Source organism: Panthera onca, chromosome B1 (assembly GCF_046562875.1).
Source record: "Panthera onca isolate mPanOnc1 chromosome B1, mPanOnc1 haplotype 2, whole genome shotgun sequence".
NCBI classification, from domain to species: domain Eukaryota; kingdom Metazoa; phylum Chordata; class Mammalia; order Carnivora; family Felidae; genus Panthera; species Panthera onca.
The window spans coordinates 178456283-178481059 of NC_138342.1; the positions used below are offsets into that span (position 1 = coordinate 178456283).

Genomic DNA, 24777 nt, shown 5'->3' on the forward strand with positions numbered 1-24777 from the left:
CCCGGCGCGCCCATGGCCGGGGCGCGAGGAGAATGCGAGCTGCGCTGCCCGCCGGCCGCCGCCGCCTCCCCCCGCGCCGCGCGCTCGGCGCCCCCCGGAGCTGCTCGCGTCGCCGCCGCCGCCCCCCAGCTGCGGGCGCCCCGCCGCTGGCTGCGCTAGGACCCTCAGCCGCCGGTCGCCGAGGGCTGGTGGGAAGGGAGGGGCGAGAGGGCCCGGGAGACTGGCGCCCGCCCGGGCGCAGCGCGGCATGTAGCTGCGGGCGCCGGCGCGAGGGTGTCGGCCCGGGGCCCCGCCATGGCTGGGAAGGACAGTGGGAACCTGAAGACGGTGAGGCTGTGGCGGGACGCCGCCCTGCGCGCCAGGAAGCTGCGGAGCAACCTGCGCCAGCTCACCCTCAGCGCGGCCGGGGGCTGCCCGGGGGCCGGCGCCGAGCAGCTCGACTCCCCCGACGCCCCGCAGCTCGTGCTGCCGGCCAACATCGGGGACATTGAGGTGCTGAACCTGGGGAACAACGGCCTGGAGGAGGTGCCCGACGGGCTGGGCTCGGCGCTGGGCAGCCTGCGCGTCCTGGTCCTGCGCAGGAACCGCTTCGCCCGGCTGCCCCCGGCCGTGGCTGAGTTGGGCCACCACCTCACCGAGCTGGACGTGAGCCACAACCGGCTGACCGCCCTGGGCGCGGAGGTGGTGAGTGCCCTGCGGGAGCTGCGCAAGCTCAACCTCAGCCACAACCAGCTGCCCGCCCTGCCGGCCCAGCTGGGGGCCCTTGCCCACCTGGAGGAGCTGGACGTCAGCTTTAACCGGCTGGCGCACCTGCCCGACTCCCTCTCCTGCCTCTTCCGCCTGCGCACCCTCGACGTGGACCACAACCAGCTCACTGCTTTCCCGCGGCAGCTGCTGCAGCTGGCGGCCCTGGAGGAGCTGGACGTGTCCAGCAACCGGCTGCGGGGCCTACCTGAGGATATCAGTGCCCTGCGTGCCCTCAAGATCCTCTGGCTGAGCGGGGCCGAGCTTGGCACCCTGCCCAGCGGCTTCTGCGAGCTGGCCAGCCTGGAGAGCCTCATGCTGGACAACAACGGGCTGCAGGCTCTGCCCGCCCAGTTCAGCCGCCTGCAGCGACTCAAAATGCTCAACCTCTCCTCCAACCTCTTCGAGGAGTTCCCTGCCGCGTTGCTGCCCCTGGCTGGGCTGGAGGAGCTCTACCTTAGCCGCAACCAGCTCACCTCCGTGCCATCCCTCATCTCGGGCCTGGGCCGGCTGCTCACCCTCTGGCTGGATAACAACCGGATCCGCTACCTGCCCGACTCCATTGTGGAGCTGACCGGCCTGGAGGAGCTGGTGCTGCAAGGGAACCAGATCGCAGTGCTGCCGGACAACTTTGGCCAGCTCTCGAGGGTGGGCCTGTGGAAGATCAAGGACAACCCGCTGATCCAGCCCCCCTACGAGGTCTGTATGAAGGGGATCCCCTACATCGCAGCCTACCAGAAGGAGCTGGCTCATTCACAGCCGGCCGTGCAGCCCCGCCTCAAGCTGCTTCTGATGGGCCACAAGGCTGCGGGGAAGACCCTTCTCCGCCACTGCCTCACGGAGGAGAGAGTGGACGGAAACCAAGGAGGAGGGGACAAGGAAAAGAGCTACCCGCCTGCGGCTCCTTCTGTGAGCAAAGGCATCGAGGTGACCAGCTGGACGGCCGACGCTTCGCGGGGGCTGCGGTTCATTGTGTACGACTTAGCCGGGGATGAAAGTTACGAGGTGATCCAGCCCTTCTTCCTCTCCCCAGGAGCCCTTTATGTGCTGGTGGTGAACCTGGCCACCTATGAGCCGCCCCGCTTTCCCACCACCGTGGGCTCCTTCTTGCACCGGGTGGGGGCCCGCGTGCCTCACGCCGTGGTGTGCATCGTGGGCACGCACGCAGACTTGTGTGGGGAGCGGGAGCTGGAGGAGAAGTGCCTGGACATTCACCGCCAGATCGCCCTGCAGGAGAAGCACGACGCCGAGGGGCTGAGCCGGTTGGCTCGGGTGGTGGACGAGGCCCTGGCCCGGGACTTCGAGCTGCGCTCCGCCAGCCCCCACGCAGCCTACTACGGGGTTTCCGACAAGAACCTTCGGCGGCGCAAGGCCCACTTTCAGTACCTGCTCAACCACCGGCTGCAGATCCTCTCCCCGGTGTTGCCCGTTAGCTGCAGGGACCCTCGCCAGTTACAGCGCCTTCGGGACAAACTGCTCTCGGTGGCCGAGCACAGGGAAATCTTCCCCAATTTACACAGAGTGCTGCCTCGGTCCTGGCAGGTGTTGGAGGAACTGCATTTCCAGCCGCCCCAGGCGCAACGACTGTGGCTGAGCTGGTGGGACTCCGCTCGCCTGGGCCTGCAGGCGGGGCTGACCGAGGACCGGCTGCAGAGCGCCCTTTCCTACCTGCACGAGAGCGGCAAGCTGCTCTACTTCGAGGACAGCCCAGCCCTCAAGGAGCACGTCTTCCACAACCTCACCCGCCTCATCGACATCCTCAATGTCTTCTTCCAGAGGGATCCTTCCTTGCTGCTGCACAAGCTTCTTCTAGGGACCAGCGGCGAGGGTGAGGGCGAGGGGGAAAGTTCCCCGCCGGCGTCGGCGCCCACCCCGGGCCAGGAACTGCTCCGGACCACCCAGCTCCATCACTATGTGGAGGGCTTTCTGCTTCATGGGCTCCTGCCAGCCCATGTCATTCGGTTGCTGCTGAAGCCTCATGTCCAGGCCCAGCAGGACTTTCAGCTGCTGCTGGAGCTGCTGGAGAAGATGGGACTCTGTTACTGCCTCAATAAACCCAAGGGCAAGCCTTTGAATGGGTCCACGGCCTGGTACAAGTTCCCATGCTATGTGCAGAATGACGTGCCCCACGCAGAGGCCTGGATCAACGGGACCAACCTGGCCGGACAGTCTTTTGTGGCCGAGCAGCTGCAGATTGAATATAGTTTTCCCTTTACCTTCCCGCCCGGGTTGTTTGCACGCTACAGCGTCCAGATCAACAGCCACGTGGTACACAGATCGGATGGTAAACTTCAGATCTTTGCATATAGAGGGAAGGTTCCTGTGGTGGTCAGTTACAGACCTGCCAAGGGGGTCTTGCAGCCAGACACTCTGTCCATTGCCAGCCATGCCTCGTTACCAAATATATGGACGGCGTGGCAAGCCATAACCCCCTTGGTAGAGGAACTGAATGTCCTACTTCAGGAATGGCCTGGACTGCACTACACCGTGCACATTCTCTGTTCTAAGTGCCTTAAGAGAGGGTCGCCCAATCCACACGCTTTCCCAGGTAAGTGGAGAGAAAGACGTGGCTCTTCTGTGGGTAAGTGGAGAGAGGGACGTGGCTCTTCTGTGGTAATGTTTTAAGGTGCATTTTTTGAAGATGCCGGTGTTTCATTTGATCGACTGTTTGCTTAACCTCACAGGCTCTCCGGGAAAGTTTTTCAGCGTGAATGCAGGGGGGTTTAGGGACGAGCAAAAGAGAAATACAGTCGCCAGTGTCATACTCTCCTAATAAAAAAACCCAGACCTCAGAAGCGGGTTCCAGGCCCACTGTTGGATTTTGGATCTCCTTTTCCCTTTTCCCAATTCAGCCTGCCTTCCATGGAAGGAATTTCAGGTGGTTGAACAGAAGATGGATAGCTTCATGCTGAGCCCTGGCTTATTGTGCATATTAGACACATCTCTACGGGGTGCTCGCGGCTTGAGATGTCATTGTCATCATCTTTGGTTTAAATTCAGCGTAATCATAAAGTAAAAATTATCGCTCACTTGGGAAATTCTAGAGAAGAATGTTTTGTAAATGGGGTGAATGATGATTTAGTAAAGACAAAAATTTCAGTCTGTAATGCATGACTAAGTCCTGGGATCACTGTTGCCCAGCACACTCTAAGGCATGGAAGATAGATTACTGAAATCTCTGAGGGGAGTTTCCTCGGGTATTTCCTGCCAGTTTTGTGCTTTAGAGATGTCTAAAGGTTTGGTTTTTGCTAAGCGTTAGAGCTTTTTGGAAATACTTTGTGAGAGATGGAAGGGACAAAAGGCTGGCAAGAGTTTTATGGTTTTTTGTTTTTTTTTTTTTCCTTTTTCTCTTTTGGGGACTGTTTTGCAATAGACGTTTTTCTGTTTTACTTTTTTAAAGCATTGTAGGTGAGTGGGAGAATTCCAGAACTGGTGGTGTGGGATTTTTTGAGCCTGGTTAATTGATACCCTGAGTCTTTAGCTGGGAATGTGTCCATTTTTCACACTAGAGCATTCTTTAAACAACTCCGGCTTTTGGGGAGCAGGTATGGTTAACAGCATTCCAGGCGTCGTAGGGACAAGCCCAGTGACAGCATCATGGCCAGTTTCCCCCCCTCAGTCTCCACCCCCGGGGTACATTGAGCTGTGATGAAATGGAAGACCGCATGCCATTCTGATCTTTGTCCTAGTCTGAATGCAGCTCCTAATAGTGTCAGGAAGCAATCGGACACCAATATTTCCAAAGGTAACCTCTTCCTGCTGCCCTAGATCTAGGCTGAGTTTAATTCTTCAGCCTGAAAAAAGCCACCGTATTCAGTTACCGCCAATCAATTGAGCTGTCCATTCGGAATGATTATCTGGTGTCATGTCATTGTCCGTGACTCTTCAGTTTGTTTTACATTTGCCTTGGTGCCTTCCTCATGAAAGCAAACACTTCTTTATTGTGTTACTAGATTGAAGAAAGTGGTTACGAGTTACATAGTCACAGAGTAGCTCATTGAAGGAGCTGCCCAAAGCTGATTCATAATCCAAAGATGAAGCATTAATAAATCTGTTCCTATCAACAAAGGGGAAGACACAGGTTATTGGACAAGCAAAGCTCCGGGCAGGGGAGTTCCAGGAAATTTGAGGAGTACACCATGAGGCCAGAATTTTTTCTTTTTTTTCTAACCTCAGATCTCCATTTTTTATTTTTAACAGTCATAAATTCCACAAGCAAAGCACGTACCGTGTGCCAGGCTACGGAAACCGAGAGCCCATTCTCTTGCTATTGTTATGCCTGTGCGTCTTTCAAAGGAGGCACACCTGGTTTGCGATGTAGGCCGTAAGGAGAAGATGATTTTCTCAACGTAGAAAACAAATAAATGGTTGAAAACCATCGAATTGTATTATATATCGAGTAAGAGTAAATCATAAGTTGGTTTTGTGCTAGAGATTACGCACGTCTGGCTTATACATGGTCTGAGAACTAAGTTAATCTTTTTCGCTTCATTTAGGATTGTATTTCTTTGAAAAGTAGCAAAGGGCACAGAGTAGTGGAAAAAAATGATTATGGGTAATTCATGACATTAAGAAGACAGAGAAGTAACTGTATGGTGACGGATGTTAACTAGACTTACTGCGGCGATCATTTTGCAAGGCACGCAAACACTGAGTTGTTACGTTGTTTACCTAAAACTAATACTATACGTTAAATACACCTGTAAGTAAATAAATAAGTAAATAAAAGAAGATGGGAAGAAACCCATTTTCCTCTTTCAGATTCGTCCGTGACAGCACTCATTTGATACTATTTGTTGACAATTCTGAAAGACTTGGGAAGAGCTGAGATAATAAATAACTAGAAGATATTGTAGGAACAGAATTATAATGTTGGGTGCTCAGTTAGGGGTGGTGCAGTCGGTTGGGCGTCTGACTTCAGCTCAGGTCACGATCTCGCGGTCCGCGAGTTCGAGCCCCGCGTCGGGCTCAGGGCTGATGGCTCAGAGCCTGGAGCTTGCTTCCAATTCTGTGTCTCCCTCTCTCTCTGCCCCTCCCCCGTTCATGCTGTGTCTCTCTCTGTCTCAAAAATAAATAAACGTTAAAAAAAAAATTTTTATAAAAAAAATATGTTTGAGCCCCTAGTTTTATTAAAATGTATTTTAACTCAGCAGAAACTTTCTTTAATCTACTGGCAGCCCCTGGAGTCTCTTTAAGAAGTCGTTTTGCATTTTAGGGAAGTTAAAACAATTTGTTACTTAGTTTTACATTCAGTTAAAGTGTCAAACTCCCCTGTAAAGTCTTAACAATTTTAGATAGGATGGTGTGAAATTGAAGGAGAATGTTTTGTGGACCATTTGCTTGTACATGTGTGAGGCAATTTTAAGTGGTTAGTTTTTAAAATCAGTACTTTTTAATACAAATGACTTGATCAAAAATCTGTCAGAGGAATTTGAGACCCATCAGAATGAAGTTTAGTGGGGAAAAAAATTCATTTATTGTTTTCAGTGGTGAAAGACTGGATTTTTAATTTTTTCAACTTTAGGACATTAAAATAAGTAGTAAATTACTGTCTCCCTTGATTTTATACAAAAGAAATGTAAAGTTGCACTACAATCTCTTAAAGTTTATTTTGGCGGGGAGGGGGAGGGGGGGAGTCTGTTTTGGCCCCGTTCAATGTCAGTAGGGCATTGCATTTTCTGGCCTGAGCTGCACCAATGTCATTGACCTAGACAGACATAATGCTGGATTTCTCTTTTCTGATTTTAGTCTACAAAAGAAATGTGATGTTTTGGAAAATCCTCAGCCAACAACCACTTGGCTTTAAAAGTTCTAGTGAAAAAAAGATCCACTTATGTTGTTAGAGAGATTATCTATGTATCTTATTTAAGATGAAAGCATTGGGGCACCTGGGTGGCTCAGTTGAGCATCTGACTTCGCAACAGGTCACTATCTCACGGCTCCTGAGTTCGAGCCCCGCGTCGGGCTCTGTGCTGACAGCTCAGGGCCTGGAGCCTGCTTCTGATTCTGTGTCTCCCTTTCTCTCTGCCCCTCCCCTGCATACGCTCTGTCTCTTTCTCTCCCTCAAAAATAAATAAACATTAAAAAAAATTTTTTTTAATTAAAAAAAAAAAAAGACAAAAGTGTTGAGTGACAAGAGATGCTTTTGGAAACTCGGAAGAGGTTAGATAGATCCTAAGTGTATGGGCACATGTTTGCCTGCTTTCACCAGGTACTGACCTGCCAGAATCGGACAGCCAAGTTTCCTCCTCGTGACTTGGTGGGATGTTCTTGTCCTGGAATGGAGTCTCTTCTTGTGGAATATTTATTCATGCTTTTGTTCTTTTCTACCAGCATGCTATCCAAGCCAGAAGCACTGACTACTCCTTCGGTTGGATGATGCATGGCACATTGAGTAAGATGTGGAAGCCAGGATATAGGTCTGAGCAAGACTCTAGTCCCTTGAGAGTCTGTGCAAGTGATTGAGTGAACGAGGTGCGTTTTTAAATTGGAAGAGTGGGCCTTTGTGAGTTGAACTTGGTGTGAATGTAGTTTTTCACTAAATATCCTGTTCTCCAAATCATTAAAGGTCCTGTGTAGGAATAATTAGGAAGCAACCCAGGGCAGGAGACAGACTTCCCACATGGTCGTCTTTATATTTGGTCTGTCTTATTCAGTCAGTGACCTGATGCCTTTCTCCGTCTCCTGAGTGCTTTGTGCCCCTGTTCTGTTTTTTGCACACTGTATACCTCTGAGGCATCCAGCGTATTCTGCCTTGCTCTGCTGGTGTTTCTGTATGTCACAAGATCTCTTTGATTAGGTTGTCCACTTGCTTCCTCTGAGCAGGAGACCTGCCTGAGGCTTGGTGGCTTTTTGTAAGAGCCTCTCAGATGTTTGCAGAATGATTGTTTGGTCTTTTGTGAGAAATACCTTTTTTTTTCTTTGTTATTCACGTACTCTGTCAAATTCCCAGGTGGCCCCCCTTGTAGTGATCATCTTGCTTTGTCCTCTGTCCCAACTTCCCTCCTCTGCCCCACAAACGTCCCTCTGGTGTTTCCATTGTGTCTGTATTACTGGTCTTTCCCTTGAATGGGCCCTTCATTGTGACCACTGAAGCAAAGGAGAATTCTTGCCTTATTATAGCTCAGTTTTAGAGTTACTGGAATCTGAGCATGACCTAGTTGTTTGGATTGAATTAGTCATTGTTTTTAATTTCACAAAGGTTATTAAATATCTTTTTAGTTTAGCTTTATTAACATTGATGCCTCTTGGCTTTTATTTTGTGAACTGTCTTCTTTGAACTCTGGAGGGCTTTGTTTCATATAAAAATCAAAACCTTAATCATGCAGTGGGAGAAAGAAATACCATGAAAAATAGAATTCAAAGACTTGAGAGGCCTTGGGAGTATTCAGATTATTTTAAGTATTAGGTGCCTCTTCTTTAGACTCTAGAACAGAATTTCAGGCCCATCTCTGCACAAGTAGTTTAGAATTTCCCTAGAGAAAGTATTTTTTATTCGTGAGCAGATGTTTTATGTCATATTCCGCTGTCTGCTCGTCTTACTCCCCAGTAAACCTCTTCTTTTTGTTCTTAGTCATTTACTTCATTTTAACACGCAAAAGGTCATCTTGGGGATTAGGTGAGAGAATGCGCTGGGGAAAGCAGTTGTTTTCCTGTGTCTGTGGAGAAGCGAGGGAGGGGGCTTCTGTTCTATAATACAGGACAGGAGGGGTGCAGGCTGATATCGGGGTGAACATTTCTGGTTGCTTTCTCCATTCACCCATTAAGTTGCTTCTCTCCATGGAAGCCTGTTTTGATTAAGGACCTGGTCATCCATCTAGTAGGATGCTGTTTTTAAAAAGCCAGGGCAGGTGCTGGCCTCCTCCCTCTCCCTCTCTTGGCTCCTGAGGCTTTGCAGTCCTGTGGCCTGGGGTGGAAAGGAGAGTGGCTCTGTGCTTCTGGGCTCTGTGGAGAGCACCCTAGTAGGGTCTGCTTGGGGCAGGCCCAGGCATCTTGTTGCTCTCCCTGGTTCGGCCACTCTGATTGCAAAACCAGTTCCCGGTGGTTGTCAGGTTGACGTTTCTCTGGGGGCTGGCTACCTTCACTGTAGTGGGTTGGGATGGGGAAGCCCCATTTTGGCCTGCATTCCCTAGTTATGCTCTAGCATTGAAGAAGCTGTCCCCTGATCCATACTTGGCTTCTCACATCCGGGCAGCCGGTAGAACCCAGAGCAATCCGCAGGCACCTCGGACAACCCCAGAACACGTATGATGACATGTTTTCCGTAAAGACTCTTCCTCCCATGTAAGGTATGGCGGTACATACTATGTAAGATATGACAGAACCACATGGCTATGGTTCTGTCCCTTCCTCTGAGCTCTGACGTTTCCTATGATGGCACAGCGCTCCCGGACATGGCCAGGTGCAAGGCTGAGACGGTTGAAGGTGTTCAATAGAGATTGATTACTTTTCAAGAACTCAAGAAACTCTAGTGTTCCATAATCGATTCCTTGGCGAGGTGCTTTTTTGGGTTGTTTATGATGTTCTGGGTCTTAAAGTGTGTATTTTAAGGTAAACGTATACCATTTTCCTGTGTGATGTTTCCGGCACCTGTATTCCTGCCTCCTAGCTCCTACAGGAATGGGGGAGGGGTGGGCATAGGAGCAGCTTACTGGGAGGTCAAGGTGAACAAGTGCAGGAACCAGCTTCAGAAAGCCCTCTTCCACCCGATCTCACGTTTGCTCCCGTCGAGTCAGTGAGCCCTGCCCGCCCCCCCAAGCGGACTGTTCCCTAACTCGCTCCTTCTGACTCACCCCCAGCCCCCCCTTGACATTGTCCTCTAGACAAAGTGTAGAAGGTGAGGAGAGTGCAGGTGTGGTGCTGGTCCAGGAAGGAAGACGTTTTCCATGGTTCGTACCAGCCGTTTGCCTTCTTCCACCGGCTGTTGCCTTTTCCGTTCCGGGTTAGGGGTGCGGGTTTGAGTTCCTGGAAGGCAGAAGAGTTGCTGGCTGTGACGAAGGCAGATACGTTTTGGCGTGGACCGTGCTGTGGATAAGAACTCCTAGCACCTGGGTGGCTCAGTTGGTTGAGCGTCCGACTTCGGCTCAGGTCATGATCTCGCGGTCTGTGAGTTTGAGCCCCGCGTCGGGCTCTGGGCTGATGGCTCAGAGCCTGGAGCCTGTTTCGGATTCTGTGTCTCTCTCTCTCTCTCTGCCCCTCCCCCGTTCATGCTTTGTCTCTCTCTGTCTTAAAAATAAATAAACATTAAAAATAATTTAAAAAAAAAAAAAAAGAAAAGAACTCCCAGACCCCGCTGCCCGCGCACGGGCGTGTTTGTGGAGAGGGAGGAGGAAACGTCTTTAGTTATTTTCAGTTTGGGCACGGAATGCTTGAAAACATTTTCTCGTCTTTCTCAACATACTCTCTTAGCTGAACATTCTGATACTTCGTTTCTTAAAGAGTAAATTGGTGAAAAACCATCAGCATCCTTTTTTTCTTTAGTCTTGTATTTCCAGAAGGCAAAGAATACAAAAGGAGAAGAAGGTTCCTGAGTTTGAGCCCCGTGTGGGGCTGTCTGCAGTCAGTGCAGAGCCCGCCCTCTGTCTCCCTCTGTCTGACCCTCCCCTGCTTATGCTTCGTGTCTCTCAAAAATAAATATTAAGAAAAAAATCCACATAACAGGAAATTAACTCCTGTTAAGTGAACAGTCCATGGCATTTAGTGCATTCACGTTGTCGTGGCCCCCACATGGGAGGTCAAGTGCTTCCGGAGGCAAGGCGCAGGTGAGGTTGCTGGCTTCCTTCCTGGGCGAATGGACTGGAAATTCTCTTGTCAGGTTCTTTGTAGCAACTTTGCTTTTAAGGCACGAATTGAGGAGAGTAGGGCTTTTTAGGCCAGGCTCTGAGATGCCACGTTGATGAACATCTAACATGGTTGCATCCGGAATCCTCTTACTTGGCGTCATTGAGAGGAAGAAAGTAGTTCCTGGGCCTTCCGGTCTGTTCTGTGGCATTTGTGATCTCATGGGGTCTGACGATAAAGAACACATAGAAGAGGAGCGCCCCTAAGTACTGTGCAATCACGGTCTTCTGTGCAGTGCTGTTTCTCTACAGAAATTTTGAGTAGCGCTCTGGAACAATTTGCAGAACCATAGGCAGATATGAGTTAAGGAGATGGAGTAGCATGGAGACAAAAATTAGGTTATTAGCAGATTAGACGGCCAAGTGTACTGTAAGTTTATTAGCCGGATTCTGTCATTAATCACTTGAAGACCTGCTGTGTACAGAAGTCTGTACCGAAATAGGAGTTGGAGGAGAATAAAATAAGTATATGGCCTAGGCCATGGGGAGCTGAGTTGGGATTTGGGGCTTATTTATTTATTTTGAGAGAGAGAGAGTGGGGGAGCGACAGAGAGAGGGAGAGAGTGAATCCCAAGCAGGCTCCACACTGTCAGCGCAGAGCCCAACGCGGGGTTCAAACTCACAAACCGTGAGATCATGATCGGAGCCAAAACCGAGAGTCGGATGCTTAACCGACTGAGCCACCTTGGCACCCCGGTTGATACAATTTTTGATTCTCCTGTATATGGAATCGGACTACATATGGAGAAATTCATTTGCCGGTTTGAATCATTACTGAGAGGAAGAACCTGGCTTTTGATTTCTCCAGAAGAAAAATGTGATTGTACTGAGGAAAAAATGTCCTCATACTTTGAATTTGCTTGGCAGAGAGGAGTAGGTGGAGAGTAATGCCCGAGCCATTCTCTTCCGTTGGCTTCCAGTTTGGATCACTCGTTTGCAAGAAATTGCAGGCAGATCTGGAGAGGATGCTGAAAAAAGACAATGCATGGTACCCGAGGCTTTCTAAAAACTTTGAAAACAAATCTGCTTTTTTGAGGAGGAATAATGGCTCCTCATCAGGGACCTTCACATCTCTCAGAGTCGTTTATGGATTTGCTTCCTTTTGAGAGAGATCAAAGTGATCAGTCATTTCTGACACCAAAGATTTATGAACACCGACTCTGAAGACGGTGCAAATTAAATGGGATGCTGCTATAGTAAAAATATATGGCTGCTGCTTATAGGTTTCTTTGTTGGAGGATGCTTTGTCGAGGCAGCTTTCTGTTGTCAGCATGTTCAATGTTGAGAGAATTAAAGAGTTAATTTTCTTAGATCCACTCCACCTTTAAAATGAAGGACTTATATTAGTACCGTGTTACAGGGGTAGCGAATTGAGGGGGAGTAGAGCAAACCTCTTTCTTTACTTTTCTTCTTCTTCTTTTTTTTTAGGGAGAGTTTTAAAAAATAGTAATGGAGAGAGAAAATAAAATCAGAAAAATGATATTTCTTTTTTTATATAAAATTTTTTCAATGTTTATTTTTGAGAGAGAGAGAGAGAGAATGAGAGAAAAAGCAGGGGAGGGGCAGAGAGAGAGGGAGACACAGAATCTGAAGCAGGCTTCGGGCTCTGAGCTGTCAGCACAGAGCCCGATGCGGGGCTCGAACCCACGAACCCTGAAATCGTGACCTGAGCTGACATCGGTCACTTAACTGACTGAGCCACCCAGGTGCCCCAGAAAAATTCTGTTTCTCCCAGGGTCTGTTGTTTGATTTAGCAACTTCTTTTGTTGTTTCGGTAAGATTTTTATTTTTCATGCCATAAAGGCTATCATTGTATTAATCATCACGCCAGACTTTCTAAGGGGACGAGGTCGGAAGCCCGTGAGATGCAGGCCCTCTCTTGAGTTCCCACCTGTTCTAGAGAGTGCTAAGTGCTTCTCATGGGTGATCTCATTTAATCCTCCCAGCAACCCTGGGGGGTAGGTGTTATCACTGTCCTCATGTGGAGGTGGAGAAACTGAGGCTTAGAAAGTTAGTGACTGCCCCGGAGTGAGAGCACTCTGGGGTTTCAGCCCTGACCTTCTGCTCCTACCCTCTGTCCTGCTCTGGTCCTAGGGTTAGGCTGCCGACTGCCTTCCAGCATGCACGGACCCCCCTCTTCTCCCCTCTTTCCTGGATGCCCCATCCTGTAGTGCCGAGTGCTGGGCCTGTGGGGTCTGCTAATGCATGGGACCTGCCCTTGTGGAAATCAGCAGAGGTCACAGTCAGGTGCTGGGGAGAGGTGGGGTCTCAGAGAGGGGTTCCCAAAAGGACCACAGTGCAGGTGAGCGTTTAAAGGGTGATTTCCAGTTAACCACATGAAGGAGTGGGGGAGGGTATTTCAAATTAGAATGGGATTTAAAAAGTTGGAGGCGGAGGGTGATACAGAGTTCAGCATGCCATGCCTGGGGGTGGGCATGTGTGCACGAAAGCACTTAGCCGTCTTATTAAGGAAGAGGCTTCTTTAATTAAGTCACACATATGAACTGATAAGAAGTTTGCTGGTGACCATGGCTGGTCCAAATGTTAGAGTTTTGGAAGCTTCGTTCCTATTCCATCAGGCAGGGCTATGTTCAGAGTATGGAAGAGCTTTATGACTGGAGAATGGCAGGGTCATTTCAAATGACTTGCTCAGACTTATAATCAAGTTGTTGCTGGGCCGACAGAACACCTGTCCTAGGGATCCACGTCTGAGCGTGCCACTGGTTACTTTCTCCAGGTCTGAGAACCGGCAGGAAAAGAGAGTTGGTTATTCTAACAGCCAGATGGCCTCATGCCTCCATAATCCCTGGAAATGTATCCGAGAACACCGATTTTCCTTCCTCTTAGTCTTAACCATAACAGATTCTGCAGTAGAGGCAAATTGGGCTGTAACACAATTAGCATTTGATTGTGGACTGAATTTCAGTATCTTACCTTTGTGTTTTTTTGGGACATCACAGGCTGAAAATATTGTTTTTATGAATTTTGCAGTAATGGAATACTGTATTCCGTGCATTTCATTTGTTTGGACACCACTCCCCACACTCTGACAGTGTTTTCTCCCGTGTTTCGTTGTAATCCTTCGACTTTGTCTTTCCTTGCCTCTTAATTGATCAGAATATACTCAGTTACATTTTAATTGGAATCCTAGGAAGTGCAAGATACTTTAAATGTTTGATTTATATTTTGTTCATATTTACTTTATATCTTGACTTGAAATACCTGAATTTTCTGTGGCATTTAAAATTTTTTTTTTAACGTTTTATTTATTTTTGAGACAGGGAGAGACAGAGCATGAACAGGGGAGTGTCAGAGAGAGGGAGACACAGAATCTGAAACAGGCTCCGGGCTCTGAGCTGTCAGCACAGAGCCGACACAGGGCTCGAACTCACGGACCGTGAGATCATGACCTGAGCCAAAGTCAGACGCTTAACTGACTGAGCCACCCAGGTACCCCTCCTGTGGCATTTTAAAATGGAAGCCTTGCAATACGGTGGTTAGATGCAAGGGCCCTTGAGTAGATGTCTGCTTTGGAATCCCTGTTCCCCCCGCCAGTTAGCTGTGTGATTTGGGGCATCATTATAGTCTCTGTGTCACAGGGTGGTCCTGAGATTGGGTTAGTACATGTAAAATGCCTAAAACAATGCTTGACGTATGGCAAGAGCTCAATAGATGTTAGCTGCTGCTACTGTTTCTGTACTTATTCTAGAAAGCACAAGTCTAAACATATATTTGGAAATCTCATTAGCTGTGGATGAAATTCCCCTTTTTTGGGGGAAGGAGTGTAAGTATAGCACAATCCCTGTTCATAAACGCTGTATGCTCTTTTGAACATGCTTTTTTCCCCTTTATTAAAACATAGATTTGAGGGGTAAAGGGGAAAAAATTCGATATTGTGACTGATATCTAATATAACTATTTAACACAAGTTACTCTCTTTTTAGTCCCCCTTCCTTTTTTTTAAGTTGATTTATTTATTTTAAGACAGAGGGCGCATGTGCATAGGCATGCATGAGAGCTGGGTAGGGGCAGAGAGAGAGAGAGAGAGAGACAGAGGGAGAGAGAAAATCCCAAACAGGCCCCTTACTGTCAGCACAGAGCTCAATTCAGGCCTGTCTCACCAACCATGAGATCATGACCTGAGCCGAAACCAAGAGTCGGACGCTTAACTGAGCCACCCAGGTGTCCCAGTTTTTCCCCCTTAATTTTCAATTTATTAAAATATGTAGCTGTAATCACATTGTATAAATAATTTAAATATTGTTTTTTTAACCTAAGTAAGCCGTCGTGAATATGGTTTCATATTACTGGTATCTACGTGATAATTACAAATGCTTGCATAACAATACATCAAGGGGATTTTTACCTTTGTTAATTTCACCACTGGACTCTTAAGTTGTTTCAAGTTTTTGTTGTTACGAGTAATTCTCCGATGACTGTATTTCGAGTAATTCTCTGATGACTGTATTTCTTTATAAAAGCTCTTTCTTATTTGGGCAGTAATCCCCAGAGTGGAATCATTGAGTCAAAGGCGAGGAATGTCTAAGGTCCAGTACATGTCACACTGCTTCCCACGAGGGGCCACAGTTCATTCTCATACCTGCTGAGGACACCAGATTGATCTCACTGTACTTCCTCAGTATTGGGTATCGTCTTAAAAATGCACTAACATTTGATGGAAGACAATGTCTCACTGATGGTCAAAACTTTATTTCATGAATATGAATGTTTTCCTCTATGAATGTTGCCTAATTGTGTTGCTTCTTTTGTGAATTGTTTAATAATATCTTTCAGCATCAGCTTAGTGGTATTTTTATTTTTCTGATTTTAATCACAGTGATTTCTTATTTCTTATAATTACAGGCTTCAATTTATATGAACTCTTTATAAATGTTAAATATAATAACCTTTTGCTCTCACACATAAGGTATTTATTTTCCAGCATGTTTGCCCTTTCGAGTTTAAAAAATTTCTGATGTTTTAAATTTTATTCAGTACATGTCTTGATCACTTCCTCGTGATCAAATATAATACCATTATCATTTTTCTAAGTACAGGGAAGTAACAACAGAAGGATTCACACGGGGAACCGTAATATCTCCACCTGTATAACCTCTACTGACAATCAAAAACTAATACCTGTATATGGATGTTATGTTTAGGAGCAGAATCCCATCTCTCATAACCCTAACCCTAACCCTGAGTTCTCTTTCTTCTCTGGAAAATGTTTCTTGTGAATTCTTCCAAGAAAAAGAAAGCATATGTTTGCATATGTATATATATATATATATATGCGTGTGTGTGTGTGTATAACATATATATGACATATATATGTTACATATATTTTTTATGTTTTTTTAAAAAATGTTTATTTTTGAGAGAGAGAGTGTGTGTGCAAGTGGGGGAAGGGCAGAGAAAGAGGGGGACGAAGGATCTGAAGTGATCTCTGTGCTGACGGCAGAGAGCCCAGTGCGGGGCTCCAACTCACAAACGTGAGAGCGTGACTTCAGCCAAAGTTGCCATTTAACCGACTGAGCCCCTCAGGCGCCCCTGCATATATTTTAACCTGAAAAAGATAATGCTGCACTCATTGTTTTGCACCTTGCATTTGGCCAGCTAAAATTGCATTTTGGAAATGCTCTAATATGAGTAGTTTTAGACCTATTGTATGTTTGTATATCAGTCATATTCTACCAATGGATGTCCTATATTGAAAAACCTTGGATTCTTTCAAGCTTGTTTTATAAATTTTATGCTAAGTAAATGTTTCAGTTTCCAGCATCTTGAGAAATACTCCCTTTTATTTCCTTCAGGGTTGGTAATCCAGCTCTGTGCTCAGAACACTGTTGAGATACAACTACAAGACGACGAATCTCTGAGTCTGAATGGTGGGCCTCCAAAGGGGGCTTGGAAAAAAAATAAAAAGGGGCTTGGGAGTTATAAAAGTTTAACTTTGTGATCTAAAATAAGGGCAGTCTTTTTAATGGACTTTTGTGATGCCTATTGGAATACCATTGTTTTCAGCACTATTATGCATTTCTCAGCATCACTCGTCCATTTTATTATTATTTTTTAAGATTTTATTTTTTAAGTTCTCTCTACATGCAACATGGCGCTCGAACTTACAACTCTGAAATCAAGAGTCTCATGCTCTGTGGGCTGGGCCAGCCAGGCAGCCCTAATTCATCCATTTTAATGTGATGGCGTGTTTAGATATAGCAATACTGACAAACCTTGCATCTCTCCAAATAAATTTTCCACTGGTCAAAATAAGATAGTGGTGGCAAGAATAATGCTGTGTCCATGTGAGAAATGAATACAAACATGATTGATAATGAACTGTATTTCATTGACCCAAAACATTAGTTCTCCTTTCTTTTTTCTTTTTTTAAAGTTTATTTATTTTCAAGAGAAAGAGAGCACAAAAGCATGTGTGAACAGGAGAGGGGCAGAGAGAGAGAGAGGGAGAGAGAGAATCCCAAGTAGGCTCCATGCTGTCAGCGCAGAGCCTGATGCAGGGCTCGAACTCACAAACTGTGAGATCATGACCTGAGCCTAGGTCAAGAGTCTGATGCTTAACCAACTAAGCCACCCTGGTGCCTCAAAAAACATTGCTTCTCCTTTCTACCTCCACTGTCACCTAAAGAAAAATCTGCCTGTGCCAGTGGGACAGTTTTCATTTCTGTCCTGTAACTAGTCCTAGAGTTCCAGAACATTGTGTTTTCTAGACCTCAGCTTTGTTGTTATGCATAGCAAGTGTACCCTGGATGTTTTATCCTGGTACAAGTAGGGGTTCAAACTTTCTTTTTTTTTTTTTTTTTTACATTTATTTATTTTTGAGAGACAGAGCACAAGTGGGCAAGGGGCAGAGATAGAAGGAGACACAGAATCCGAAGCAGGCTCCAGGCTCTGAGCTGTCAGCACAGAGCCTGATGCAGGGCTTGAACTCGTGAGCCGTGAGATCATGACCTGAGCCGAAGTCAGGCGCATAACCGACTAAGCCACCCCGGCACCCCGGGGTTCAAACTTTTAAGAGATGATCTGAACTGTTCACTCTTCTGTGTGTGTAATGAGTAAAGAATGGTTGGGGTGACTGGGTAGCTCAGTTGGTTGAGCATCTGACTCTGGATTTTGGCACAGGATCCCAGGGTCATGGGATCAAGCCCTGCGTCAGGCTTCCTGCTCAGTATGGAGCCTGCTTAAGATTCTCTCCCTCTCTCTCTCTCACTCTCTCTCCTCCTCCTCTGTCCCTCTCCCCCTGGTCACACACACGCACACTCTCTCTCTGTCTCAAAAAAAAAAAAAAAAAAAAAAAAAAAGGATAACCCCAGCACAATAAAATGTGTTTAAACTGTAAAAACAGTAAAGAATTCAATCCTGTTAGGGTTGCTTTTGCATTTAAAAGATACTTAGTTGTCTGTTTTGCTTCAAGCTAACAAAACTGGCAATCATTTTCTTAGAGACAGAAAATTTTTAACAGGGCTCATTGAAGGGTTTGGTCTTTAAAATTCTCCATCTCATACTAACTGTCCCAATCCATGCAGACGGTGTGGAGAAGAGTATGCCTACCACATTTGTCTGAGCATCTTGTTAAAAAATATGTATTTGCTGGGATGCTCTTGACCTACCTTGTCTCCACATTGGCCTGGCATTGCTGTGGGCTTGTTGCTCGTGAATTGTATGGGGAAGAATGGAAAAGAGAGATACAAATTTTCCAGAAGACCACTGTAATGCCCAAACAGCTCAGCGGTCTGCTGAGAGCTGGGCCATTCTGTGCCCAGGGCACAGTAACACAAAAATGGGATGCAAAGCCCCCTTAGGATGCATCTGTCCCTGTCGCTAAGATTGCTCACCCCCAGATGGCTGATGAGTGGCCCAACCCTCTCTAGATAGGGGCAGGTGTTCTTTTGAGTTTATTTCTTTTATTAAAGCCTCTGTGACTACGTATGCCTTTTCCCTTCCCCAAGAAAAACATATGCGTGCCCTCTGGTTACCATGTAATATAATGTGCATTCTCCCTGATTACTACATTGTTTCCACCTTTTTTTTTTTCCTTTGGCACAGAGAAAAGGAAAATTCACTTATTTTCTGTTTGGTCCTTGTAGGAATTTGCCTTGGAGGCTGTCGGGCTAGGCTTTACTGCAGGCAGACAGTTGATCAGATCTGTGTTAGCCTCTCAGCTACTTTTTGAAAACTGTTCATGTTTCCAAGCCTTGTCTGTGTGACAATGGTGCAGCATTTAAAGCTTACCCCAATGGCAGGGGTGACTGCATCTTGTTGATTACCAGGGCTGTTAAAAGTCTCTCGCTGAGACAAGTAAACAAAAACCAAAACAACAACCGGGTGACCGTTTCTGGACCTGCTAGGCTGCCATGTACCTGGCCCCAGGTGTTCCCCCCCCCCCCCCCCCCCACCTCCGGTGCAGGCTGTCCCTATGCGCAGTCCGCGAATCTTCTGATTTATTGTGCCCTTTGTGATCTGAGACACATTCATTCATGGGGGGATTTCCCTTGAACGCAGAGCCCGCTGTAGACCAGGAGGAAGAATCAGGAATTAGAATGGGGCACATTGTTCTTTGTTAGAAAAGCATCCTGGTTCTTCAGTTGTAGACAAATATTTGCTTTCGAAGAATCTGGTGCACGTCGGTGGCTTTGTTCACATCCACGCGTAAACACACGCTCTGTCGCCTCCCAAGGATGCAGACACACGCGTCACCCGGATAATACAATGCTTGGAATCTGGGTGTGCGCTACTTAAAGTACGAATAGCCTCCCACCTCTGTCTCTTCCCCCCACCACCTTTAGCTCGTTTCTGTAACGGGACAGATCTTCACCCCAAGGAGCCTACATAGCATCCTGTGGAGGGTGACGTAGGACAAGTGTCCCATTAGCTATAGCTAGAGATGAATCCTGCCAGGCAGCTTTCTTGCATTATGCCACGGCAGCATCAGAGAGAGAGGCCTTGCATCTTTAATCTTTCAAAGCCAGCAGATTAGGGAGTAAAGAAGCCTGCACCCCCGGGGAGCTGCCCTGAGCCTCAGTTTCTTCGTGGGTACACGAGGAGAAATCATCCTCACCTTCCCTTAGCATTTGTTCCTCCTCTCACAGCCTCCTTAGATGTTGTGAAGGTTGAATGGATCCGTGGATGCCAAGTATCCAGGGTAGTTTTGCCAGACAGTCAGTGCTTGATAAATGTTAGCCCATGATCCCCGTTCATGGTGAGGAGCACCGAGGCGTAGGGCAGCCGAGTGACTTAGCCAGACGTACACAGTATGTGCCAGGGCCCAGGCTCTCCTCCTCCAGAAAATATGCCATTTGTCACCACCCTGTACTGCCTTTCAGAAAAATGCTAGCTTTCCACCTGCCAAAAATGGGTGGTTGGTTGAATGACCAATGGAATAACGTGCAAAACATGAGTGTTCAATTCCATAGTGCTGGACGACGAACATCACCTGATGCTCTGTAATGATGCGGCGTTGGGCAGGTGATGGGGAGTCAGAGGTGATGGAGGCCCTGATCCCAGGCATCTGCAGTCTGGGCAAAGCAGACAAGCAGTATACATATGGCGAACAGGCCGCAGGAGCCAGAGGAGGGCTGAGGTGGGGGAGCTCCCTGGAGCCAGGCGGGCAGGGCTGGATGTGTGAGGACAGGTCTCCGGCAGGGCAGAGGTGGTGCTAGGGGACTTTCCGACAACCACCAAGGCCACTGGAGTGTCATAGAGTAGGGGTGGGGGGAAGAAGGTCAGACAAATGACTGGACTGGAGTCTGCTCTTTTACTTAATAGTGCACATGACATGTAAATATTTTTTTAATCTTTTTTTTTTTTTTTTTTTTTTTTTTTTTAGAGGGAGAGACAGGGCGCAAGTGAGTGAGGGGCAGAGGGGAGGGGGGATAAGCAGGCCTTGCTGGAAGCAGGGCTCAAGCTCACCCAATTGGGACTCTGACTCACAAACCGTGAGATCATGACCTGAGCCGAAGTCAGATGCTTAACTGCCTGAGCCACCCAGGTGCCTGCCATGTAAATATCTTTTAGCCTGTATACCCGATGAGCTAAAATTCGTGACAGAATTATGGGAAGCTCAATATAAAGCTATTTTTATTTGATTTGATGGTTTTTCCCCTCCCTGGGGGGAGAGGTAAATATTCAAGGGCTAAACAGGGGTGTGTCAGGTTCACCTTTTGTAACCACTCAGGGCAGCATGGAAGATGGGCTTGAATGGAGTAAGAAAGGAGTTGGTGGGGGGGGGGGGGGGGCACTCTGAGGTAAATCTAATAACAGGAAGTGATGTAGGCCCTTGGGAAGGAAGGGAACAGTCCAGGATGTTAATGAGGAGGTCTTGGGCCTCTCTGCCTGGCCCTGAGATCTTGAGATACGCCAAGTAACCTTCCTGGGCTTCTGTTCCCTGTGTGTGAGGTGGAAAGCGTATCTCCGTGATTTGGATGAATAGGATGGAATAAATTTGAACCACACTGGGGCATTTGTTCTTAAAACAGAAAGCAGAAGTGATTTGATAAGATTAATTTCAACAGGACTGTTACGTGTTGCTTGCTTACTTAATTGGTTTATTAGGGTTGTTTAGCCACCCTCCTGTGATGGATACCGAGCGAATCCTAGAAGATTTATGGTCTTTGGATCATGAGTAATGTCATTTGCAGAAGACTAAAGTTCTCCATTAGTTCTTGAACTTGGACGGGTTGTGTAGGAATAAGAGACTTTATAAATATCTGGGAACCTTTTGCCACCTTAAAATATTGAAAGGATAAATGGGGCTGATGGCAGCTTGCTTCGCATCATGAATTATGTATGCAGCGTGCCCCAGGGTTCTTTATGGCCGTGCATAACGAATCACCTTTTGTTCTAGCTTATTTTTAGTGGTGGTGCTTGTCAAAGAAGAGGTCAAAGCAAACATATTACCAAGATCTGTTTGGTCCGGGATGATCGTCTTTTGCCACCCTCTTCTGTTATTGCTTTTGTCGGTGCTTTGTTTACTCTTTTTTGAATAGGTCTGCAGTAGGGTGGGGTTTGGGGAGAGTGGGAGGAGAAGGCCCCGGTGTTGACAGCTGCGGGTCGGGCTAATGGCAGAGCACAGAGCAGGCACACCCCTTCTGGGTTCGCTGCACTTCTAACGTGGCTCTCTTCTTGCCCCCTTCTTCCTCCTCGCCGTGCCCTCTTTTATTCAGTTTTTATTTTTTTAATAAAGAAAATATGGTATATTTATTTATTTTGAGAGAGAGAGAGAAAGAGAGCGAGCGAGTGAGCGCACATGGGAGGGGCAGAGAGAGAATCCCGAGCAGGGTCCGCACTGTCTGTGCAGAGCCCCACGCGGGGCTCGAACCCACAAACTGGGAGACTGTGACCTGACCCGAAATCAAGAGTCAGATGCTTAACCAACCGAGCCACCCAGGCACCCCTCTCTGTGCCCTCTTTTAAATTCGTCAGGGCACTGGGCCCCACCAAGATCTTAATGCTCTGTGTAAAGCAGGTTGGGCCTTAACTGCTTTTTAACCTAATAATAAATACAATAAAATGGAATAAATTATTAAGAACACGCCCATGGTCTGTTCTCCCACTAATTTTCTCTCGACTCTAGATGCCATTAGAGAGGATGAAAAACCATGAAACACAGCAGAGAGTTAGTTAGACTGTGCTTTTTCTCCCCTTCCCCCTCTCCTCTTCCCTCCCAGCAAAGATTTCTTTAGGAACTGAGAAGGTATCCAAGGTACTGTTTAAGTTTCACTCATGAAGTAATGATGACTAAAAGTGGAAGCCAGTTGTAACATTGTTTATTTTAGTCATTTATCACCTCTTTCTGGAGCGAAAGTGGCTCTCTACTTCATGAGGGCGGAGCCTCCCAGACACAGGTGTCATGCCTAGCCCACCTGGAATTATTTCGAAAGGGCCTACCCGTGTATTTCATTGAGGGTTGGGGAGCTGTCTCCTCTCCCCTAAGAAGATCACTTGTGGGGACGATCCGAAGCAAACATCTGAATGGTTGGGAGCGGCTCCGCATTGAGGCAAAGCCCGAGGCCTCTGGTCACCCCTTGAAGTTCACATCTATGGAGGGCTGGTTCCGATGTATCAGTCAGTTCCATTTCATGGTCAGTTGAAAAATGTTGGGGCCGGTCTTCCCAGTGGTTAATTATGGTTTTAGCTTATACTAAGTTAAAAAAACAAATCCTTGCCAGAGAAATGATGGAGCTCTATTTGTCTACGTTGTTAACTAAAAGATACAACCCAGCGCTCGTGCAATATAGAGATGAGATGACACGTAGGGAGACGTTTGTCAGGATATTTGTTCGTTCGCTGAATCCTGTATTCACTCAGCAGAAATTCACGGTGTCCTTCCAGCAATGTAAGGGCACCCGGAAAATCCAGCAGGCTGTCCTAAGAGACGTCCTTTAGGACCGTGGTCTGGAAAGGGAGATGAGGCTTATGTCCAACGGCAATAGATCTAAAGCGAATCTAGACAAAGAGCCATGGGAGTTCCGAGGAGAAAGAGAGTCCAGCTGAGTGGGTCATGGAGAAATCCACTTAGTGGTGAGAGAGGCGTGTTGGGAATACAGGAAGTTGCAAACGGTCTTTTTTCTTCTAGAGAGATCATCAGAGCCCTGGCCTTTAAACCTATTAACTAAAAAAGTACAGTAACTCATAATTTTTGAATTACTATTAGCTCATTCTCATGTAATAATTGTTTGCATGGCTTTTGAAATCCTGGGGTTAGGGGTGCCTGGGTGGCTCAGTCGGTTAAGCATCTGATTTCACTTCAGGTCTTGATCCCATGGTTTGTGAGTTCAGGCCCCACATTGGGCTCTCTACTGACAGTGTGGAGCCTGCCTGGGGTTCTCTCTCTCTCCCTCTTTCTCCGCCCCTCCCGCACTTATACACGTGCTTGTATGCACTCTAAGTCAATAAACTTTTTAAAAAATTTAAAAAATAAAATCCTGGGGTTAAATTAGTAATAAAAGAGGAGAGACATTAGTTATTTAAATTTTTTTTCTATGTGATATGTGTAAAGTACATATAGACCTCCTTTTATTTTTATGCCATTTTAGGAACCTCTGTGTTTTTTGTTGTTTTCGTTTTTGCTTGTTTTTTTTTTTTTTTTTTTTTGCTCTCTTAGGAACAGCTAAAGGCATACTTTCAGCAGCATGAGATTAATTTTTAATTTGTGCCATAAAAATGTGGGTTTTTTTCTGTTGGTTTTTTTTTAATGTTTATTTTTGAGAGAGAGAAAGAGCATGTGTGTATACAGGGGACAGTGGGCGGGGGGAGGGGTGAGGTGAGGGAGGGGCACAGAGGAAGGGAGACAGAGGATACTAAAAGGGCTCTGCGCTGAGATCGGAGAGCCCGCTTCAGGGCTCAAACTCAGGAACCATGAGCTTATGACCTGAGCCAAAGTTGGATGCCCAACCGATTGAGCCACGCAGGTGCCCCACCTGTGCCGTAAAAATGTAACAGAAAGTTTATACGGTGAAGAATTTAGGTGTCTACCTGCACTATTAACCATTGTGATTTTAATAGAACCATAGTCTTTGTTTAATTGCATTCTCTGCTATCACAGACTTCAAGAGCTCAATTCATCTGCTTTATTACCTCGTTTCCTTCAATCTGAAGTCCTGTGTTGTTTCCCCTTCTCTGTTATATTAGCGCATGTTAGCAATATGGGAAAGAGTGTGACTGTGTTATGTGTAGCTGAACCGGATGCTAAAAATAGATCATACCAAGTCACCTCTCTCTCTTTGGGCTTGGTGTCACCTTCTAAATTTTTAGTTGTTTGCAAATGATGGGATTATACTTTAAAAAGGGTCTTGTGTCAGGTCTCTACCTCCCCATTCACTTCAGAAGGCTAATGATGCAAGGAAACTCATATCCAATATCATATCATGATTTTATTTTAGGATTCCTCGAGGCAGTTGCCTAGTGGGATAGTTCACAAGGCCAGAGAGGTCCAAGTAGTAACATGAACATTTTCCATCAAATTTATGCAGTTCTGTCTTCTGCAGAAGATACAGGAAGCAGTCAGTGTGTGCGACGAGACCGTGTAGGAGATTGGAGAAAGAGGAGGATTAGTGGCCCCTTTGTATCACTGATCCGTCTTACCGGCTCTTGAGAGTCAATCTTACTCCGTAACTGTATATCGATTCCTCTCGTAAGTCCCCGTTTAAACGCCAGAGTTGTATCTTCTGAAAAAACA

General features: G+C 46.8%; 1 protein-coding gene across 6 annotated transcripts in view; it reads left to right on the forward strand.

Moving 5' to 3' along the window:
• Positions 1–293: 293 nt before the first annotated feature.
• MFHAS1 (multifunctional ROCO family signaling regulator 1) overlaps positions 294–24777 on the forward strand; it is a 103204-nt gene continuing 78720 nt past the window's right edge. For all 6 annotated transcript variants that reach the window (XM_060653132.3, XM_060653134.3, XM_060653133.3 and 3 more), the window contains exon 1: positions 294–3292. In XM_060653132.3, the coding sequence (XP_060509115.2) occupies positions 295–3292 (2998 nt within the window). In that variant the 5' untranslated portion in view covers position 294. The remainder of the gene's footprint in view (positions 3293–24777) is intronic.